Below are 17,610 nucleotides of genomic sequence, written 5' to 3'. Positions count from 1 at the left end.
AAGGGGAATGGCTTTAACCTGCCAGAGGGGAGACTGAGATGAGCTCTGAAGCAGAAGCTCTTCCCTGTGAGGGTGCTGAGGCGCTGGCACAGACTTTTCCCAGAGAAGCTGTGGCTGCCCCATCCCTGGCAGTGTTCAAGGCCAGGTTGGACACAGGGGCTTGGAGCAACCTGCTCTAGTGGAAGGTGTCCCTGCCCGTGGCAGGGGGTTGGACTGGATAAGTTTTAAGGTCCCTTCACCCCAAACCAGTCTGGGATTCAATGATTTTCCACCCACCCAACACCATAGCAAGGATCTTTCCCATGCGAGGATTTCTGTGGGTGCAGAGCAAGAAGGTTGTTGGGGGAAATAAATGAGCAAAGGATCAGCCATGAAGTTCCCAGCAACTCTCTTTATAGACAATCTGCCCCTTTATGCAGTGGTGAGGGAAGGATGCTCGACCCTTTTCTTATCCATACGGTGTGTGAGTGTCCACCCAAATCTGGGATATTGAGGAGGCAAGAGGCAGAAATAAACCCACAAAAGCACCTATTTCAGCATCTCCCCAGCGAGCGATGGGGATGTGGTACCCATGGAGGTCTCAGCTGACGGATGGAGACCCATGGGGCTGGGGACAGCAGCCCTGATGGAGGTTTGGATGTTTAAACAACAGCCTGAACCTCTCTGTACCATCATAGGCAAAGGCACAAAAGTCTTGCAATAAAGCCCCAAGTGGCTCCATCACCCAGGTTCATCCTTTCATGCCTTGACACCAGGACACAAGAGTTTGCCACAAAACCCATCGTGGCTCTCTTAGTCCCCGGGGTCCTCTGAGAAGACCAAGGTGCAGTCAAAGACCTCCCGGAAGGAGTCGAGGAAGGGCTCGAGGACGTGCTCCACGGTGACGTGCCGGCCCAGCTCCTGGCTCAGCGAGGTGACACCTTTCCCCTCCAGCCCACAGGGCACGATGTGCTCGAACCAGCTGAGGTCGGTGCAGCAGTTCAGCGCCAGCCCGTGCGACGTGATGTGGTTCCCGCAGTGCACCCCTGCAGGGACCGAAGCACCCCCGCCGTCAGCACCCATCCCAGGGGTGTCCCGGGAAGGGGGGCAGGCTATGGGGCATGAGGAAGGGGGATAGGGGAATGGGGAGGGGTCCGGGATGCAGGAACCCAGCCCTGGGGTGCAAGGTGCTGGGCCTTGCTTTGGGGTGCAAGGGCCTGGTCAGGCTGCCCCCCCCTTCCCAGTGCATACCCCCCAGTACAGCCCCCCACCCAGCACAAACTCTCCCACCACCCCAGTACATACCCTTGGGGGCACCCCCCAGTGCACCCCCCCCCAGTATAACCCCTCTTTCCCCTTTACACTCACCCCAGCACACCCCTCCCCGGTGCGTACCCCCTGGCATATCAGCCCTTCCTCCGTACATCCCCCCCGGTGCTCACCCCCCCAGTTTATCCCCCCTTACCCCATACACCCTTCCCCAGTGCTCACCCCCCCCATACCCTTCTCCCCAGTACACCCTCCCCCGGGGCACACCCCCCCTATACACACACAACCCCTCCCCGATATACAGTCTCCCCGGTGCACATCCCCCCGGTAAACCCCCTTCCCCGTTACACACTCCCCCCCTCGGTGCACGGCCCCGACGTGAACCCCTTCCCAATACACCCCCCTCCCGGTACCCCCCTTCCCGGTGCAGGTTTCCCCCTGGTAAACCCACCCCACGGTACAGCTCCATCCCGACGCAACCCCCCCGGTACATCCCCTTCCCGTTGCACGCCCCCTCCAGTACCACCCGCCTCCCGGTGCACGCTTCCTGCCCCGGTACAGCTCCGCCCCGGTGTAACCCCCCCGTCCGCGCTCACCGATGGCGCAGATCTTGCTGTCTCCCATCCAGACGCCGGTGAAAGGCGGCGGGAGGGCGCGAGCGGCGCCGAGGCCGAGGCGGCGGCAGAGCCTCAGGCCCAGCTCCTCCAAGGCCTGCACGTAGCGGCGCAGCGGGAGGCGGCGGCGGCGCAAGTCGAGCACCGGGAAGGCCACGAGTTGCCCGGGCCCGTGGAACGTAACGTGGCCGCCGCGCCGCGCCGCCACCAGCCCCGCGCCCCGCGCCCGCAGCCGCGCCGCCGCCGCCGCCCCCGGCGCGCCCCGCAGCCCCCACGTGTACACGGGCTGGGCCGGCTCGCTCAGCACCAGGCTCTCCCCCGGAGCCCCGCGGGGCCGCGCCGCCCGCGCCGCCGCCACGCAGCGCTCCTGCACCCGCAGCGCATCGGGGTAGGGCCGCAGCCCCAAGCGCAGCACCCGTACCGGGCCCTGCGGCATCCCGGCACCACGCGGCGGGCACGGGAATGGAGCTGGGCCCGCGGCTGGGGGTGGGGGCAGCGGCCGCCGGGGCCGCCGGGAGGAGCCGGGCGGGGCGGGAGGGGGGGAACGGAACGGGGAGGATGAGGGATTAGGGGGATGCGGGGGGCAGAGGATGGAGGACAGGGATGGAGGATGCGGGGCGGGTGGGACAAGGGATGGGAAGGAGGGGATGGGGATAGGGACGGGGGATTGGGAGCAGGCAGGAGGGACACGGGGGGACAGAGGATGAAGGATGCGGAACCGGGATGAGGACAGGGATAGGGGATAGGGATAGGGACAGGGGTGAGGGAACAGGGACAGGCATGGGGGGAGAGGGGACAGCTGCAGGGAACGAGGGGTTACAAAGAGAATGGAGGACGGGGGAGAGGGATAGAGGATGCAGGACAGGGATGAGGGATGGAGACAGGGATGGACACGGGGGGAGAGGGGACAGGCACAGGGGATGGGGACGGGGGAGAGGGGACAGAGATGGAGGACTGGGGACAGGCATAGAGGAGGATAGGGGATGAGGGCAAATGATGGGGTCGGGGGACAGGGATGCGGGGAGAGGGCAGAGGGGTCAGAGATGGTGGATGGGGACAGGGAGGGAGGGGATAGGGACAGGCATGGGTCATGGGGACAGGGGTGGGATTGGGACCGGGGATGCGGACAATGGATGGAGGAGAGGGGACAGGGATGGGGAAGAGGTCAGAGGGGACAAGGGTACAGAGGTGGAGGATATGGGGCAGGCATGAGTGATGGGGACAGAGATGGAGGACAGGGGACAGGGGATAGAAGATGAAGATTCGGGGCTAGGGCAAGGCAGAAAGGGCCTGGGGACATGGGACATGGTCCGAGACAGGGTACAGGGATGGGGCCTGCGGTGGGGGATAGATGACAGGGGATGGGGACAGGATAGGAGATAGGGGACAGGGCTTGGAGAGGGGGATAAGGCACAGGGACAAGATTGGGGACCTGGGAGTGGCTGATAGGGCCCAAGGCTGCAGTGGGGGAGAGATGGGGCCCCATCGCTGTAGGGTGTGGGACATGGGGTGAGGACAGGGTGAGGGCAGGGCATGGGGACACAGTGTCCTGGTGGGGTTTGGGGTGGGTTGGACCTGCTCAGAATGGGGTAAAACTGATTCTGAGCTGGCACCTCAAGGTTATGGGCTGTAAACAAAGTCATTGTGCTGCTGTAGCACCCATAGGGGCCACAGTTAGTCACCCTGTGACTCCAAGAGCCATAAAACATTCCCACTTTTCATTCCCAATGTAGAAAATACACACCTCTGGTCGGACCACTAATGAGTCAACCATTAAAACCTGAGCAAATCATTCCCAGCCCGAAGTCCTTCTAACTTGTTGACTGGATTAAGCGTGTGAAAATGTGGTTTGATTTTATAGAGCAATCGGCTGTGCTACTGAACTCTTGGGTTTATCAAAACTGCACCTCAATGGTCATCTCAGGCTCCTGGAGACGACGTTGTGGCCTTTCAGTTCTTAAAAGGGGCTTATAAGGAAGACAGGGAGAGACTTTTTAGCAGGGCCTGTAGGGACAGGCCAAGGGGAATGGCTTTAACCTGCCAGAGGGGAGATTGAGATGAGCTCTGAGGCAGAAGCTCTTCCCTGTGAGGGTGCTGAGGCGCTGGCACAGACTTTTCCCAGAGAAGCTGTGGCTGCCCCATCCCTGGCAGTGTTCAAGGCCAGGTTGGACACAGGGGCTTGGAGCAACCTGCTCTAGTGGAAGGTGTCCCTGCCCGTGGCAGGGGTTGGAGCTGGAGGAGCTTTAAGGTCTCTTCATCCCAAACCAGGCTGTGGTTCTATGATCTACCCTTTGTCACCATAGGTAGTTCATCTGTTGTCTGGCAACAGTGTTAATGCCTGTGTGGGTATTTGCAAGGAAGGGAAGGCATTTCCCTTTGTTCAGCCGTCTTCTTGTGAGTGTTATAATGGCTTATAAAATTCATACAGCCTGGAGGGGGAAATATAAATGGGGAAAAACCCGCCATAAACCTCACCAGGGGATCATAGAATCAACCAGGTTGGAAAAGACCTTTAAGCTCATCCAGCCCAACCGCTCCCCAGCAGTGCCAAGGCCACCACTAACCCATGGCACTGAGGCCTCGGCTCCACGGGGTGTGAACACTTGCAGGGCCGGTGACTCCAGCCCTGCCCTGGGCAGCCTGTTCCAATGCCTGAGCACCCTTTGGGGAAGGAATTGTTCCTCAGCTCCATCTAAACCTGCCCTGGGGCAGCTTGAGGCCGTTTCCTCTTGTCCCATCCCTTGTTCCTTGGGAGCAGAGACCAGCCCCCTCCTGGCTCCATCCTCCTGTCAGGCAGTTGCAGAGAGCGAGAAGGTCCCCCCTGAGCCTTCTCTTCTCATGTTTGAGCTCATGGAGCAGCACCCAGGGATCCCCACCTCAACCACCACCTTGAGGAGCCTCTCCATGTCCCTGCCTTGGCAGGACACGCTCGTACTTTGCACCATCATTGTGTGTGTCGAGTGATTTCCTCTTCTTTATGATTAAGCATCAACTTCTTGCCTGGAGATCAAAGGCAAAGCTCTTCCTTTTTGGCTTGCCCCAGCTCTGCCTGCGTAAGATGAGGAGAGTTGTGTGCAATAGCTCTGGGATCCTCGTAAGCACCACGACAGGGACGAGCGTGGCTGCGTCGTCGGGGTATTTACTGTCAATATCCTGCTTTTGAAGCAGGCAGGAAATCTGGGTGGAAAGGAGCCACGGATGGCTCATGCTTTATCCTTCTGTCAGGCTCTGAGTGCTTTTAAAGCAGGTTTTCCCCTTCATCACAGGGTAATTTGCTGCTCAGGCGTAGCTTTTCCTTTGGGTACCTTAAACTTTAAGCAAGCCTCTTGAATCCTCAGCAGTTCCTGTGGTGGCAGAGCCCATTTCCCTGGCACAAGAGCCTCCCTTGGGAAGCTTTAGAGTTTGATGCAAGTCAGGGCTTAATAGCAGGAAGGGAAGGGGAGGACAAAGGTGGTGGCTGTGAAACAGGTGCCTGGCAAAGGGGACTGTCACAGCCCACAGAGAGCTGCAGATGGATGCAAAGGGCAACATCCTGGCTCCGGTGGAGCCCGGGGCCAAATTCCTGTTGACTTTGGCAAGGCTGGGATGTCACCGCGACGTGACGGAGCTGTCCCCGTGCCACAGGAGCGGGTGACCAGACTGGGCTGCCCCTGGTCCCATTCTTGTTCCAAGCAGATTGTACTCAAAGGCCTCAGGAACAGCGGGACTAACTGCTCTGCTTGCATGTGATGACATGAATTGTTTAAAGCATGAAGGGGTTCAACACATGGACCTCAGTGGGGTTCAACACATGGGCCTCAGCTTCTGAGCTGCACAAGCCCAGGTGAAAAAGCACATCCCAAAGACATTGGCTCATCCCTGGATGTGTTTCTGGAATCATTCCCTTCTCCCATAGGGCTGGAAGGAGCTCTGAGGTCACCTCCTTCATTGCCATGGTGGGGTTTGATCCTGGCTGGTCCTCCCTGCTGACACCCAGCTGGGTCTCCAAGATGTCCAGTGATGGAGAGGTCTCCTGGCTTGGTGCTGGGAAGCCTTAAGGTACGGATTTATTTTGCCACGTTATCTATTCCACCACTTGCATGTCTGCAGGTTCCTGTGCGATGCCTTGGAAGGGTCAGCCAACTTCCCTACACAGAACACCAAGATCAAGTCTGCTCACACCAGCTACCAGACCTGCAGATATTTGTAAGGAGAAACATTCCCACTACATCGAATTCCATAATGAACCTTTCCCTAAGTGTGTTGGGATGGAATCACTCAGGCTGAGATCTCCAGTTCATTCAGGCAGGATCCCAGTGGATGTGACCCATAGGAAGAACCGTTCCTTCCTCTCTCTTGACTCCAAGAAGCACATTCCCAAGGCAAACCAAGGAAAGGCATTTGTGGGGCTGTGCCTCGGTGCATTGGAGAAGTAAGTTAAGGAAGCTCCTTACTGTGCCTGGGGACACGGGTCGGAGCGGGTGTGAGTTTCTGGGCTCATTGTGCTTCTCTTGGCTGTCATCATCTTCTGGCCCATCTTGGAGCCCAAGGCCGGCAGCTCCGCTCCTCCAAGCTTCCCATGTCACCAGGAGCTGGTGTTTCCACTCACAAAGCTCAGATGCATTCTTTGGCCTTCAAAAACCCCAGTGAAGATGCTCTTGTCTCCTGTTTGTCCCCTGCTTCTGGGCAGAGGTCACCCTCACCTTTGTCAACAAGCACAGCTTCAAAGACCCACCAAAACCATCCTGGTTGGGTTAAAGACTTGACCCAGCATTGTTCTTAAGAAGGATCTTCTGAAGAGCTTAGTTAAGGAGCGGGTTGGTGTGCAGTGATGTTGCATGGGGACGTCAGGCCCAGAAGGGACAATGGAGATATCTCCAGGTGAGACCCCCCCTGAGTCCTGCATCCAGCTCTGGGGCAACAACACAACAGGGACATGGAGGATGGAGCCAGGAGGGGGCTGGTCTCTGCTCCCAAGGAACAAGGGATGGGACAAGAGGAAACGGCCTCAAGCTGCCCCAGGGCAGGTTTAGATGGAGCTGAGGAACAATTCCTTCCCCAGAGGGTGCTCAGGCATTGGAACAGGCTGCCCAGGGCAGGGCTGGAGTCACCGGCCCTGCAAGTGTTCACACCCCGTGTAGCCGAGGCCTCAGTGCCATGGGTTAGTGGTGGCCTTGGCACTGCTGGGGAGCGGTTGGACTGGATGAGCTTAAAGGTCTTTTCCAACCTGATTGATTCTATGATTTTCATCTCTACCCAATGTGTATTTTGAGGTGCCTTTGGTTTGATCCTGTTCTCTCTGTGCTGCGTGCAAAGAAGTGTGAGAAATGACAGTTGGGATGGTAAAAATGGCCATTCCTTCTGTTTTCTCCTCCTGCTGCCAAAAACCTGCCACTTCGGAATGGTTTTCAGGGATTCATCTCCCAAGAGACATTATTTCTGCTTTGAAGCAGTTCTGTCTTGTAAAAGGTCTTATTCCAGACACCAGACAGGAAAAAAGGAGCATTTATTCCAGCTTCCAGGGATCAGAGCTGGTGCTTTGCTTCCTGTGACAAGGAGCAGAAGAACCTGTAAGTGTCCATCCAGGAGCTGCGAGCTTCAGAGACAACAAGGGACCCATGTTTGAGAGGACATTGAGACCTGCTTCAATTTTACTGGCACACACAGATTTGCAGCAGTTGCTGTTCTAGTTATGTTTAAATCAATAATATTCTTGTAAAATATAGGAGAGTGCCTGAATTCCGGTACTTTCAGATGCAGGTTTGCAGTTTGTGCTGTCTGTGCTGTCTGTGCTGTCTGTGCTGTCTGTGCTGTCTGTACCTGCTATTTGAGTGTCACTGGAAGGAGAGCAGAGCTGGCACTGTGAGGGGCAGGTATGGGGCAGAAAGCACTGCCTTGTTCCCCAAATCTGAGCTAAAGCTGGGCTTAGAAGCCACAGACCTGCCCCAGCATCCTTCTAGGTAGCAGTGTGATGGCTGCTTCCATCTTGCCAGCTTGAGATGCTGATTCCTCACATCTTACACCATTCCAAGCACAGACACAGGCTGGAGGAGACTGGATGGAGCAGCCTGAGGAGAAGGACTGGGGGTGTTGGGTGAGGAGAAGCTCCCCATGACCCGGCTTCAGTGTGTGCTTGAGCCCAGAACCCCCCCGTGTGCTGGGCTGCACCCCCAGAGCGTGAGCAGCAGCTCAGGGAGGGGATCCTGCCCCTCTGCTGTGCTCTGGGGAGACCCCCCCTGCAGTCCTGATCCAGCTCTGGGGCAACAGCACAAGAGGGACGTGGAGCTGCTGGAGCGAGGCCAGAGGAGGCCCCGGAGCTGCTGCGAGGGCTGGAGCAGCTCTGCTCTGGAGCCAGGCTGAGAGAGCTGGGCTGGGGCAGCCTGGAGAAGAGAAGGCTCCTGAAGGGGACACCTTAGAGCAGCTCCAGTGCCTAAAGGGGCTCCAGGAAACCTGGAGAGGGGCTTTGGACAAGGGCCTGGAGGGACAGGCCAAGGGGAATGGCTTTAACCTGCCAGAGGGGAGATTGAGATGAGCTCTGAGGCAGAAGCTCTTCCCTGTGAGGGTGCTGAGGCGCTGGCACAGACTTTTCCCAGAGAAGCTGTGGCTGCCCCATCCCTGGCAGTGTTCAAGGCCAGGTTGGACACAGGGGCTTGGAGCAACCTGCTCTAGTGGAAGGTGTCCCTGCCTGTGGTAGAGGGTTGGGACTGGACGAGCTTTAAGGTCCCTCCAACCCCAAACCAATCTGGGAATCTATGATATGACTCTATGAGCAGTGATGCACAACCACCCCAGGGCCCTGTCCCACTGCTTGTCCATCTGCACAGAGGAAAAGCTCCTGGTGTACAAACTGAACCTCTTTTCTTTCAACTTACACCCATCTAATTGCCTCACAGTATAAAGCAGGTACGAGCAAGATCAGACCCAATCCCGTGGCATTTTCATTACACAGAAAAGAAATCCTCAGCCTGAATAAACTCATTCTTACCCTCCACCCAACCTCCAATACCAAGACACACACCATGCCCTGAAGGTGACAAGTGTGATTTTACAGTTCCCAGGCACGTTAACCCGGGTCAGGAAATCATCCAGAAATCTCAACACAGGAAACTTAAAGGAGGAAAACACAAAAGATGAAAAGAGCCTTTAAAAAGAAGATAGAGATGATTAATAGATGAAGACCTGCACCCTCCTTCCGAAAAGCAAGCACAGACATCAAACCAGGAGCAGAATGTGCAGGAATAGCTGCATGGAATGAAGAGAAGGAGAGAACAGGAGTCAGAGGGAGGGTGCACGGGGCCACAGGAGGAGGAAGAGGATGTGTATAATCCTGTTAGAGCAAAACAAGCCCGGTGCCAGCTGAGTAACGTGATTGTTGTGGCCGCAAATGGAGCCGCGGGGCCACGTGCGTCACGTGAGTTTGTTTTAACACTTGTTAAACGTCTGCAGTTTCCTTCCCCGACCTTTGCCAGGTGAAAAGTTGTTGTATTCAAGTGTGGATCCGGATTTGCTTGGATTTCCCATGGAGCGAGTGGCTTCACCCGGAGCGAGGTGTGCTCCGACGTGGGGTGGCATCGATCTGTGACCGCCTCAACCAGGGTTCTTCTCTGGGGCTCTATGTCCATTGGAGCTGAGCAGGAGCAGAGTCCTGGGAATACATAACCCAAAACATGATATTTGGTTATAATTGGTCATTTTTCACCTTGCTCAGCTCTTTCAGGCATTGCAGAAGGTAGTTTCAGAAGTGAACATGCACGTTATGCAGTGGGGATGAAGGGGAGTGGGTCCATCTGAGCCATGATTTGCATGAGGTGAAGCTGATGTGAAACAGCAATTGTAGGAAGTTCAACACAACCAAGTGCCAGGTCCTGCACTTGGGCCACAACAACCCCCTGCAATGCTCCAGGCTTGGGGAATTGTGGCTGGAAACTGCCCATGGAACAGGACCTGGAGGTGCTGATTGTTGGAGCTGAACATGAGCAGCTTGTGCCCAGGCAGCCAAGAAGCCACCAGCATCCTGGCCTGGCTCAGCACCAGTGTGGCAGCAGGGCCAGGGCAGGGACTGTCCCCCTGTGCTGGGCACTGGTGAGGCTGCACCTCGAATCCTGGGTCAGTTCTGGGCCCCTCACTGCAAGAGAGACATTGAGGTGCTGGAGCGGGGCCAGAGAAGGGCACCGGAGCTGGTGCAGGGCCTGGAGCACAAGTGTGATGAGGAACGGCTGAGGGACCTGGGGGGGTTTAGTCTGGAGAAGAGAAGGCTCAGGGGGGACCTTATCGCTCTCTGCAACTGCCTGACAGGAGGATGGAGCCAGGAGGGGGCTGGTCTCTGCTCCCAAGGAACAAGGGATGGGGCAAGAGGAAACAGCCTCAAGCTGCCCCAGGGCAGGTTTAGATGGAGCTGAGGAACAATTCCTTCCCCAAAGGGTGCTCAGGCATTGGAACAGGCTGCCCAGGGCAGTGCTGGAGCCACCATCCCTGGAGGTATCTAAAGGACATGTAGATGTAGTGCTTAGAGACATGGATTAGTGGTGGCCTTGGCAGTGCTGGGTTAACTGTTGGCCTCAATGATCCTAAAGGTCTTTTCCAACCTAAACGATTCCATGATTCTGTGTTCATGCCACCACTGTATCGACACTTTAGACCACCATAATCCCACAGCAGTGCCAGACACAACCATACCACCATCCCACTGCTCCTCAGCAGCATCTTTGTATGACAGGGTGTCGAGCTGCTCTGGGGGGACTGATCCAGCCCAAATTTAGCACAAGAAATAGTTTGCTTTAACTTCCGTCTTAGTTTGCAGTGTGGCTGCACAAACCCTCATGCTGGCAGTAAGGAGGAGGCAATGGGTGGTGGGAAGCAGGCAGGGATGAGCAGCAGAAGCTCTGGTGTGCATGAGCTGAAGAGCAATGTCGGTCTCTCGCTATTCCCAGCAATAGCAGCAGAGCTCCATCGCTCAGACGTGCAGCTCCGGGTGATGTGGAGCGTGGTGTCCAACTGTCACCTGCTGCCTCAGGCAGGGAACTGCAGCAGAAGAGATGAGGGACTCTTCATCAGGGACTGTAGCGATAGGACAAGGGGTGATGGGTTCAAACTGAAACAGGGGACGTTCAGGTTGGATCTAAGGCAGAAGTTGTTCCCTGTGAGGGTGCTGAGGCGCTGGCACAGACTTTCCCAGAGAAGCTGTGGCTGCCCCATCCCTGGCAGTGTTCAAGGCCAGGTTGGACGCAGGGGCTTGGAGCAACCTGCTCTAGTGGAAGGTGTCCCTGCCCGGGGCAGGGGGTTGGAGCTGGATGAGCTTTGAGGTCCCTTCAACCCAAACCAGCCTGTGACTCACTAATCTTCAGCCTGTTCCCAGGGCTCAGATCTTGCAGCGTGAGGTGTACCTTAAATTTTCTCATTACCCTCTCCCACCACGGTATAAGATAGGGACCAGGGAAAGAGTGTCCCTGTTTTCTCACCCCAGGCACCTTATGTGACATGGCCAAGCTGACTCCTAAGAGTTTGCCCCTGATATCTCCTTGCCTGCTTGTCCCCAGAATGCTGTAGCTGTGCATCATCCTGTATCTGAGGAGATGCTTTCCTGCACATTCTCATCTCTGCTTTACCCGTAATCATTCTTCAAGGGATTTTCATTCTTCCCTAGGTGCTACTCTTATTTATCTCCTTTAATAGCCTGTCTGCTTGTGGAAAGAGATCTGCAGAGCTGCTAGAAAACAAGCTGTTCTGCCACAGCTCCTTCTGTGCCCATCCTCCTATTGAATAAATATCAAATACTCCATGCTGAGGCACACTAATTGTCTTGAAATGGAAGCCATCGAGAACAGGAATCCAGAGGGGAACTATTCCATCAATCTTCCCATGCAAACAGCCCCCAGAACATGCTCGGAATGAGATGTGTGCATTAGTTAATAACCTGAAGTCAGAAATGCCAGCTACTGATGTGACTCACTATGGGGGATGTGTCATGGTGCTTTGGAAGACATTCATCTTAGTCATAGAATCATAGAATCATAGAATCACAAAATCCCAGGTTGGAAGGGACCTCAAGGATCATCTGCTCCAACCTTTCCTATGCAAAACATGACCTAGCCTCCATGTCCCAGCACCCTGTGCATCCCAATCTTAACAGTGTCCAACGCTGGGGAGTCACCACTTCCCTGGGGAGATTATTCCAATGGCTGGTTGTTCTCATCGGGAAACCTTTCCCTCTTGTGTCCAGTGGGAATCTCCCCAGGAGTAACTCATGCCCATAAATCTTTGGTTTATGCCCCTCATCTTTGTTTAGGTGTGACAACATGTACTTGGTGGTAGCAGAGATAATACTCTGCTGGCTGATACACTCCCAGGTGGCTACAGGTGCCTTTTCCTACCCCAGTGTTTAAACCTTACATTTTTCCTTTTCAAGAAGTGGCTTTTAATGCAAAAGTACAAGAAATCTTGGCACAAAAGGCTGTATAAAGTGTAAAAGCAAATCTATCTGCTCGTACCAGTAACAATGCAAAACTTCTCTTCATAGAATCATAGAATCCCAGACAAGTTTGGGTTGAGGGGACCTTAAAGCTCATCCAGCTCCAAGCCCCTGCCACGGGCAGGGGCACCTTCCACTAGAGCAGGTTGCTCCAAGCCCCTGTGTCCAACCTGGCCTTGAACACTGCCAGGGATGGGGCAGCCACAGCTTCTCTGGGAAAAGTCTGTGCCAGCGCCTCAGCACCCTCACAGGGAAGAGCTTCTGCCTCAGAGCTCATCTCAATCTCCCCTCTGGCAGGTTAAAGCCATTCCCCTTGGCCTGTCCCTCCATCCCTTGTCCAAAGCCCCTCTCCAGGTTTCCTGGAGCCCCTTTAGGCACTGGAGCTGCTCTAAGGTCTCCCCTTCAGGAGCCTTCTCTTCTCCAGGCTGAAGAGGCACATGGCTGTGTGATGCATCACAACATCCATGAGTGGACTGGGAACCAGCTCCAGATTAAGACATTTAATTTTAGGTGTCTGCACATATGGTGGGTGTCTAAAACCCTGCCTGTTGCTGGTGGAGGCAGCAGGCAGCGCTGTCAGCAGCGCCAGGAGTGATTTGGATAAGTAAGATAGATGGCAGCCAGCTGTCAGCAGTCGCGCTGCTGTTCTCTGCTGGTTGTCACAGGGGTGTCACAATCCTCCTCATATATTCTTCTTCCACTTGAAACTTACAGAATCACAGAATCCCAGCTTGAAGGGACCTCAAGGATCATCTGCTCCAACCTTTCCAGGCACAGCATGACCTAGGCTGGATGCCCAGCACCCTTTGCAGCCCAATCTTAACAGTGTCCAACACTGGGGGGTCACCACTTCCCTGGGGAGATTATTCCAGTGGCTGCTTGTTCTCACTGGGAAACATTTCCCTCTTGTGTCCGGCTGGAATCTCCCCAGGATTAACTTGTGCCCATCACCCCTTGGCTTTCCCGTGGGACTTCTTGTCCGAAGGGAGTCTCCATCTTCTCTGTAGCCCCTCTTTAACTCCTGGCACATGGGACCAGGTCTCCCTGAGCCTTCCCTTCTCCAGCTGAACAGTCCCAGCTCTCTCAGCCTTTCCTCACACGCTGCCCAGCCCTTGGACCATCTTTGTGGCCCTTCTCTGGCCCCTCTCCAGCCCGTCCACAGCTTTTCTGTGCAGCAGGACCCAAACTGAGCCCATATTCCAGGGGTGGCCTGACCAGCATTGAGTAGAGTGGGAAAATCTTAGTAGTTGCTTAAATGTCTGTCCCTTGTCAGCGTTATTGGTGCCTTGCTTGTCAAGCATCTCAAGATTATCTTATTGTGAACAGGCATAGAAAAGGACATAGAAAAGACGATTAAGCCATGCAAACACACACATCTGTCTCAAATGTAGCTGTCTCCTGTGATACCAAGTTCTGTTCTAGTTTATGAACTTTATGGCTTGGCTTGGAGCAACCTGCTCTAGTTGAAGGTGTCCCAGCCCATGGCAGGGGGTTGGAACTGGATAAGCTGGAAGGTCCCTTCCCACCCAAACCATTCTGTGAGTCCATAATTCTGTGACTTGCCTGTACTGATTCTGACCCTTGCAAGCCTAGAAGCAAACTAATTGTATAAAGTTTACAGTTGGACTTGATGGTCTTAAAGCTCTTTTCCAACCTAAATGATTCTATGATTCCCATTCCCACTGATTTTCTTATGGTGTTTGACACTGAGTCTCCCATGCTTTTCCATTTTGAAGGTTAAGGAAGCAGTCATTGCCTTAATGCCTTCCTTAGCTATGACTCACCCATCACACAGGTGATGATCCCACTAATTCTCCGCGGTTATTTATAATTCACCTTGGTGGAAGGAAAGAGGAGGGTCAGACTTTGTATCTCCTGATGTATCTGCCTTAGGACTTTCATTTCCTCCCTTTCTGCTCAGATGGGATGCATTTCTGCCCCAAAACTGCATCTTCAGAAGCCTGTAATAGATTTGCTCTTCATAGAATCATAGAATCCCAGGCTGGTTTGGGTTGAAGGGACCTTCAAGCTCACCCAGTTCCAACCCCCTGCCATGGGCAGGAACATCATTTGGAGCAGAGCTCCATAAAGGAAATGGGTGCCAGGACCTGGATGACTTTTGGACAGAGTCTATTAACTGTGCTTTGACACTGGGATCTCCACATTTCTCCCTTCAGCATTGCCCGGTTGCTCAAGGAAGTCCCCCCTCATAAGGCATGACTTAAACCTCAACAGAACTCCTCTCACTCCAACTCCTCCTCAGGCAGATGCTCGCCAGCAACTATATATAATAAATTTCCAGAGGCTCTGCCCATTCTTTTCCGTGTTTTTGGAAAGCACTTGTGAAACAACCATTATTAGGAGGCCTCAGGCTCAGTTTGTGCTGGTGCTGGTGGTTTTGGCTGGGGGTAGCTGTAAGAAGACATTTTGTCACTAAGAAGCATCTTTGAAAGAATCCTTTATAGTGCTTTGGGATAAAAAGGCTGGGAGTCGGGATACGTGGGCTTTACACCTGGGAGTATTGAAAGCTTCTTGGACAAATCACATAACCTCTCTGTGTCTCAATGTTGTCCTCTTTGAAATGAGGATAACACTTCTTCAAGGAGGAATGTATGTTTAATGTACTTGTTTCAGGGCCTCATACTGCAAATCCTATACAAAAGAGTATTATCAGACCTTTGAAAGGAATAATCCCAAAGTCTTTCTGGATCCTGCATTAGGATTCATACACGTTAATAGCTCCCGTTGTGCAAGAGAATCCCATACTCCTTAGCATCATACTCCTTAGCATCATACTCCTTAGCATCTCTCAGTTTGCTGCATTACAATGAGATAATATCTCTTGTTCCCATTTTTCCTTCTTTACCTATTTTAGCTGCTAAAATTACCATCCAGAGAAAGGAGACAGAGTGGGTTCTAGTCTTCAGCTCCTTGTTCAAGGTAGTGACCAGTCTGTAGCTATGACGACTACTTTAACGTGCAGAAGTAAGTAGCATTCACTACAGACCATAAGGATGCCTGCAGCTTCCTGTGCCAGTGCTTCACCACCTTCACAGTAAAGAATTTCTTCCTTCTATCTAGTCTGAATCTCCCCTCTTTTAGTTTAAAACCAGGAAGTTTAAAGTCAGGGAAACACCAAATGCTCACAAAGGTGATGTTTCAGTGATCTCCCACCAGAGGAACTCACTTCTTACCCTAAAAGCACATTTTTCAGCTCAGCTGAAAGCAGAGAGGGGGGGAAATATGCTTCAGTTCTCTCCCACAGAAACGGGTATCGTGGCTCTGTTAGACACTAACAGTTTACTACTTTTGTGTTGCTTGTACCTAACTGTTAGTAAAATGGAGAAAGCCATCTGCATGTGGTGACAGAGCTGCTGTAGCGGTTTTATTATCCCAGTGAAGGGAGAGGGCTGTGGAATCTCCTATAGAGCCAGGCTGAGAGAGCTGGGCTGGGGCAGCCTGGAGAAGAGAAGGCTTCTGAAGGGGAGACCTTAGAGCAGCTCCAGTGCCTAAAGGGGCTCCAGGAAACCTGGAGAGGGGCTTTGGACAAGGGCCTGTAGGGACAGGCCAAGGGGAATGGCTTTAACCTGCCCGAGGGGAGATTGAGATGAGCTCTGAGGCAGAAGCTCTTCCCTGTGAGGGTGCTGAGGCGCTGGCACAGACTTTTCCCAGAGAAGCTGTGGCTGCCCCATCCCTGGCAGTGTTCAAGGCCAGGTTGGACACAGGGGCTTGGAGCAACCTGCTCTAGTGGAAGGTGTCCCTGCCCGGGGCAGGGGTTGGGGCTGGAGGAGCTTTAAGGTCCCTTCATCCCAAACCATTCCATGATGCCATGTGTTCTGTACAATGGCTCATCCTGCCCTGGGCGTCGGGGAGAAGGTGCTGGGTCAGTCCAAGGCCAGGATGATGGAGGCGAGGAGTGGTGGGATGGTGGTAAAGAGGTGCAGCTGTAAGAGGATGGTGTGAGGGCATGTGAGGGGACAGTATGGGGCTGTGGGGCCATGAGAGGACAGCGTGGGGATGTGTGGGGATGGCATGGAGCTGTGGGGCTGTGAGGGTGTTATCTGGCAATGAAGAAGTGAAGATTTTGCCAAGGACTATGTGTATGAAAGTGTGAAAATCTTGAGTTTGGAAAAGAAATGTTTCCCTCTAAGCTCAGAGGACTTGAGGTGAGGTGGAAGGCTGGTACATGAACCATCGGGATCAGAACAAGAGTAAAAACTCACTTCAGAAAGATTAGGGAGGAACCCAGGGTCAAAAGAAAGAAACCCAACAGAAGTAACTCTGTAAAGTCAGCAGAACAGGCGATAACTTGTCCCTGAAGGAGCTTAGTTCATTGTAATACTAAAAATCAGCCCTTTGAGATAAGAAACCCTTGCCCACAGCTACCCTTACTCTCAGAACATGTGTAGTGAAATAAATATGTGTCTTTACACGGCGACGAGGGACTGTAAGAGCAAATGATTGTAGATACAGAGTGTTACATCCATAGGAAACACTGATTTCACCGTTTGAGGTGTGTAAAAGCAGACAGCCTGAGGGCTGTCCCCTAGCACCCATCTTTGCACCAAGATGAATTAAACAACATCTCGACCCTGTGTGAGGTGAAAGAGCCCACATTTGGGACAACAAGGGGATGATGTGGGATCATGGTGCCGTGAGGGGATGGTGTGGGTCTGTGAAGGGATGGCATTCCAGCCATAGGGCTGTAAGGAGACAGCATAAGAGACATATGAGGGGATGGTGTGGGTCTGTGAGGGGATGGTGTGGGTCTGTGAAGGGACGGCATTCCAGCCATAGGGCTGTAAGGAGACAACATAGAGACACATGAGGGGATGGTGTGGGGCTATGGGTCTGTGAGGGGATGGCATTACAGCCATGGGGCTGTAAGGAGACAACATGGAGGCATATGAGGGGATGGTATGGGGATAGGGGTCTGTGAGGGGACAGTGTGAGGGAATGGCATGGGACTGTGAGTCTGTGAGGGGATGGTATGGGAACATGTGAGTGTACGACATGGAGCTGTGTGAGGGGATAGCATGGGGCTGTGGGGCTGTAAGGAGACAACATGGAGACATATGAGGGGATGGTGTGGGGATATGCGTCAGTGAGGGGATGGCATGGAGCTGTGTGAGGGGTCATGGAGCTGTGAGGGGACACCATGGGGCTGCGAGGGGATGCTATAGGGCCAGCCATAGGTGTGTGAGCAGACACGGCGGGGCCAGGGCGGGCACAAGGACCCTGCGGCGCCGCCGCCCGCAGCGCCGCTGCTTTTTGTCCCCGCGCAGCCGCCGTAGCGCTCGT

General features: G+C 54.0%; 1 protein-coding gene across 1 annotated transcript; it reads right to left on the bottom strand.

Moving 5' to 3' along the window:
- Window positions 1-371: 371 nt before the first annotated feature.
- On the bottom strand, window positions 372-2,455 carry LIPT2 (lipoyl(octanoyl) transferase 2). Its single transcript, XM_030475823.1, has 2 exons — window positions 1,845-2,455; window positions 372-1,025 (listed from the first exon to the last, which is right to left on the bottom strand). The coding sequence occupies exons 1-2, from the start codon at window positions 2,296-2,298 to the stop codon at window positions 793-795; spliced, it is 687 nt and encodes a 228-aa protein (XP_030331683.1). The 5' UTR covers window positions 2,299-2,455; the 3' UTR covers window positions 372-792.
- Window positions 2,456-17,610: the final 15,155 nt, after the last annotated feature.

Source organism: Strigops habroptila, chromosome 2 (assembly GCF_004027225.2).
Source record: "Strigops habroptila isolate Jane chromosome 2, bStrHab1.2.pri, whole genome shotgun sequence".
Lineage (NCBI taxonomy): Eukaryota > Metazoa > Chordata > Aves > Psittaciformes > Psittacidae > Strigops > Strigops habroptila.
The sequence above is the reverse complement of the archived record's forward strand: the minus strand, read 5'-3'. Positions and strand labels throughout refer to the sequence as shown.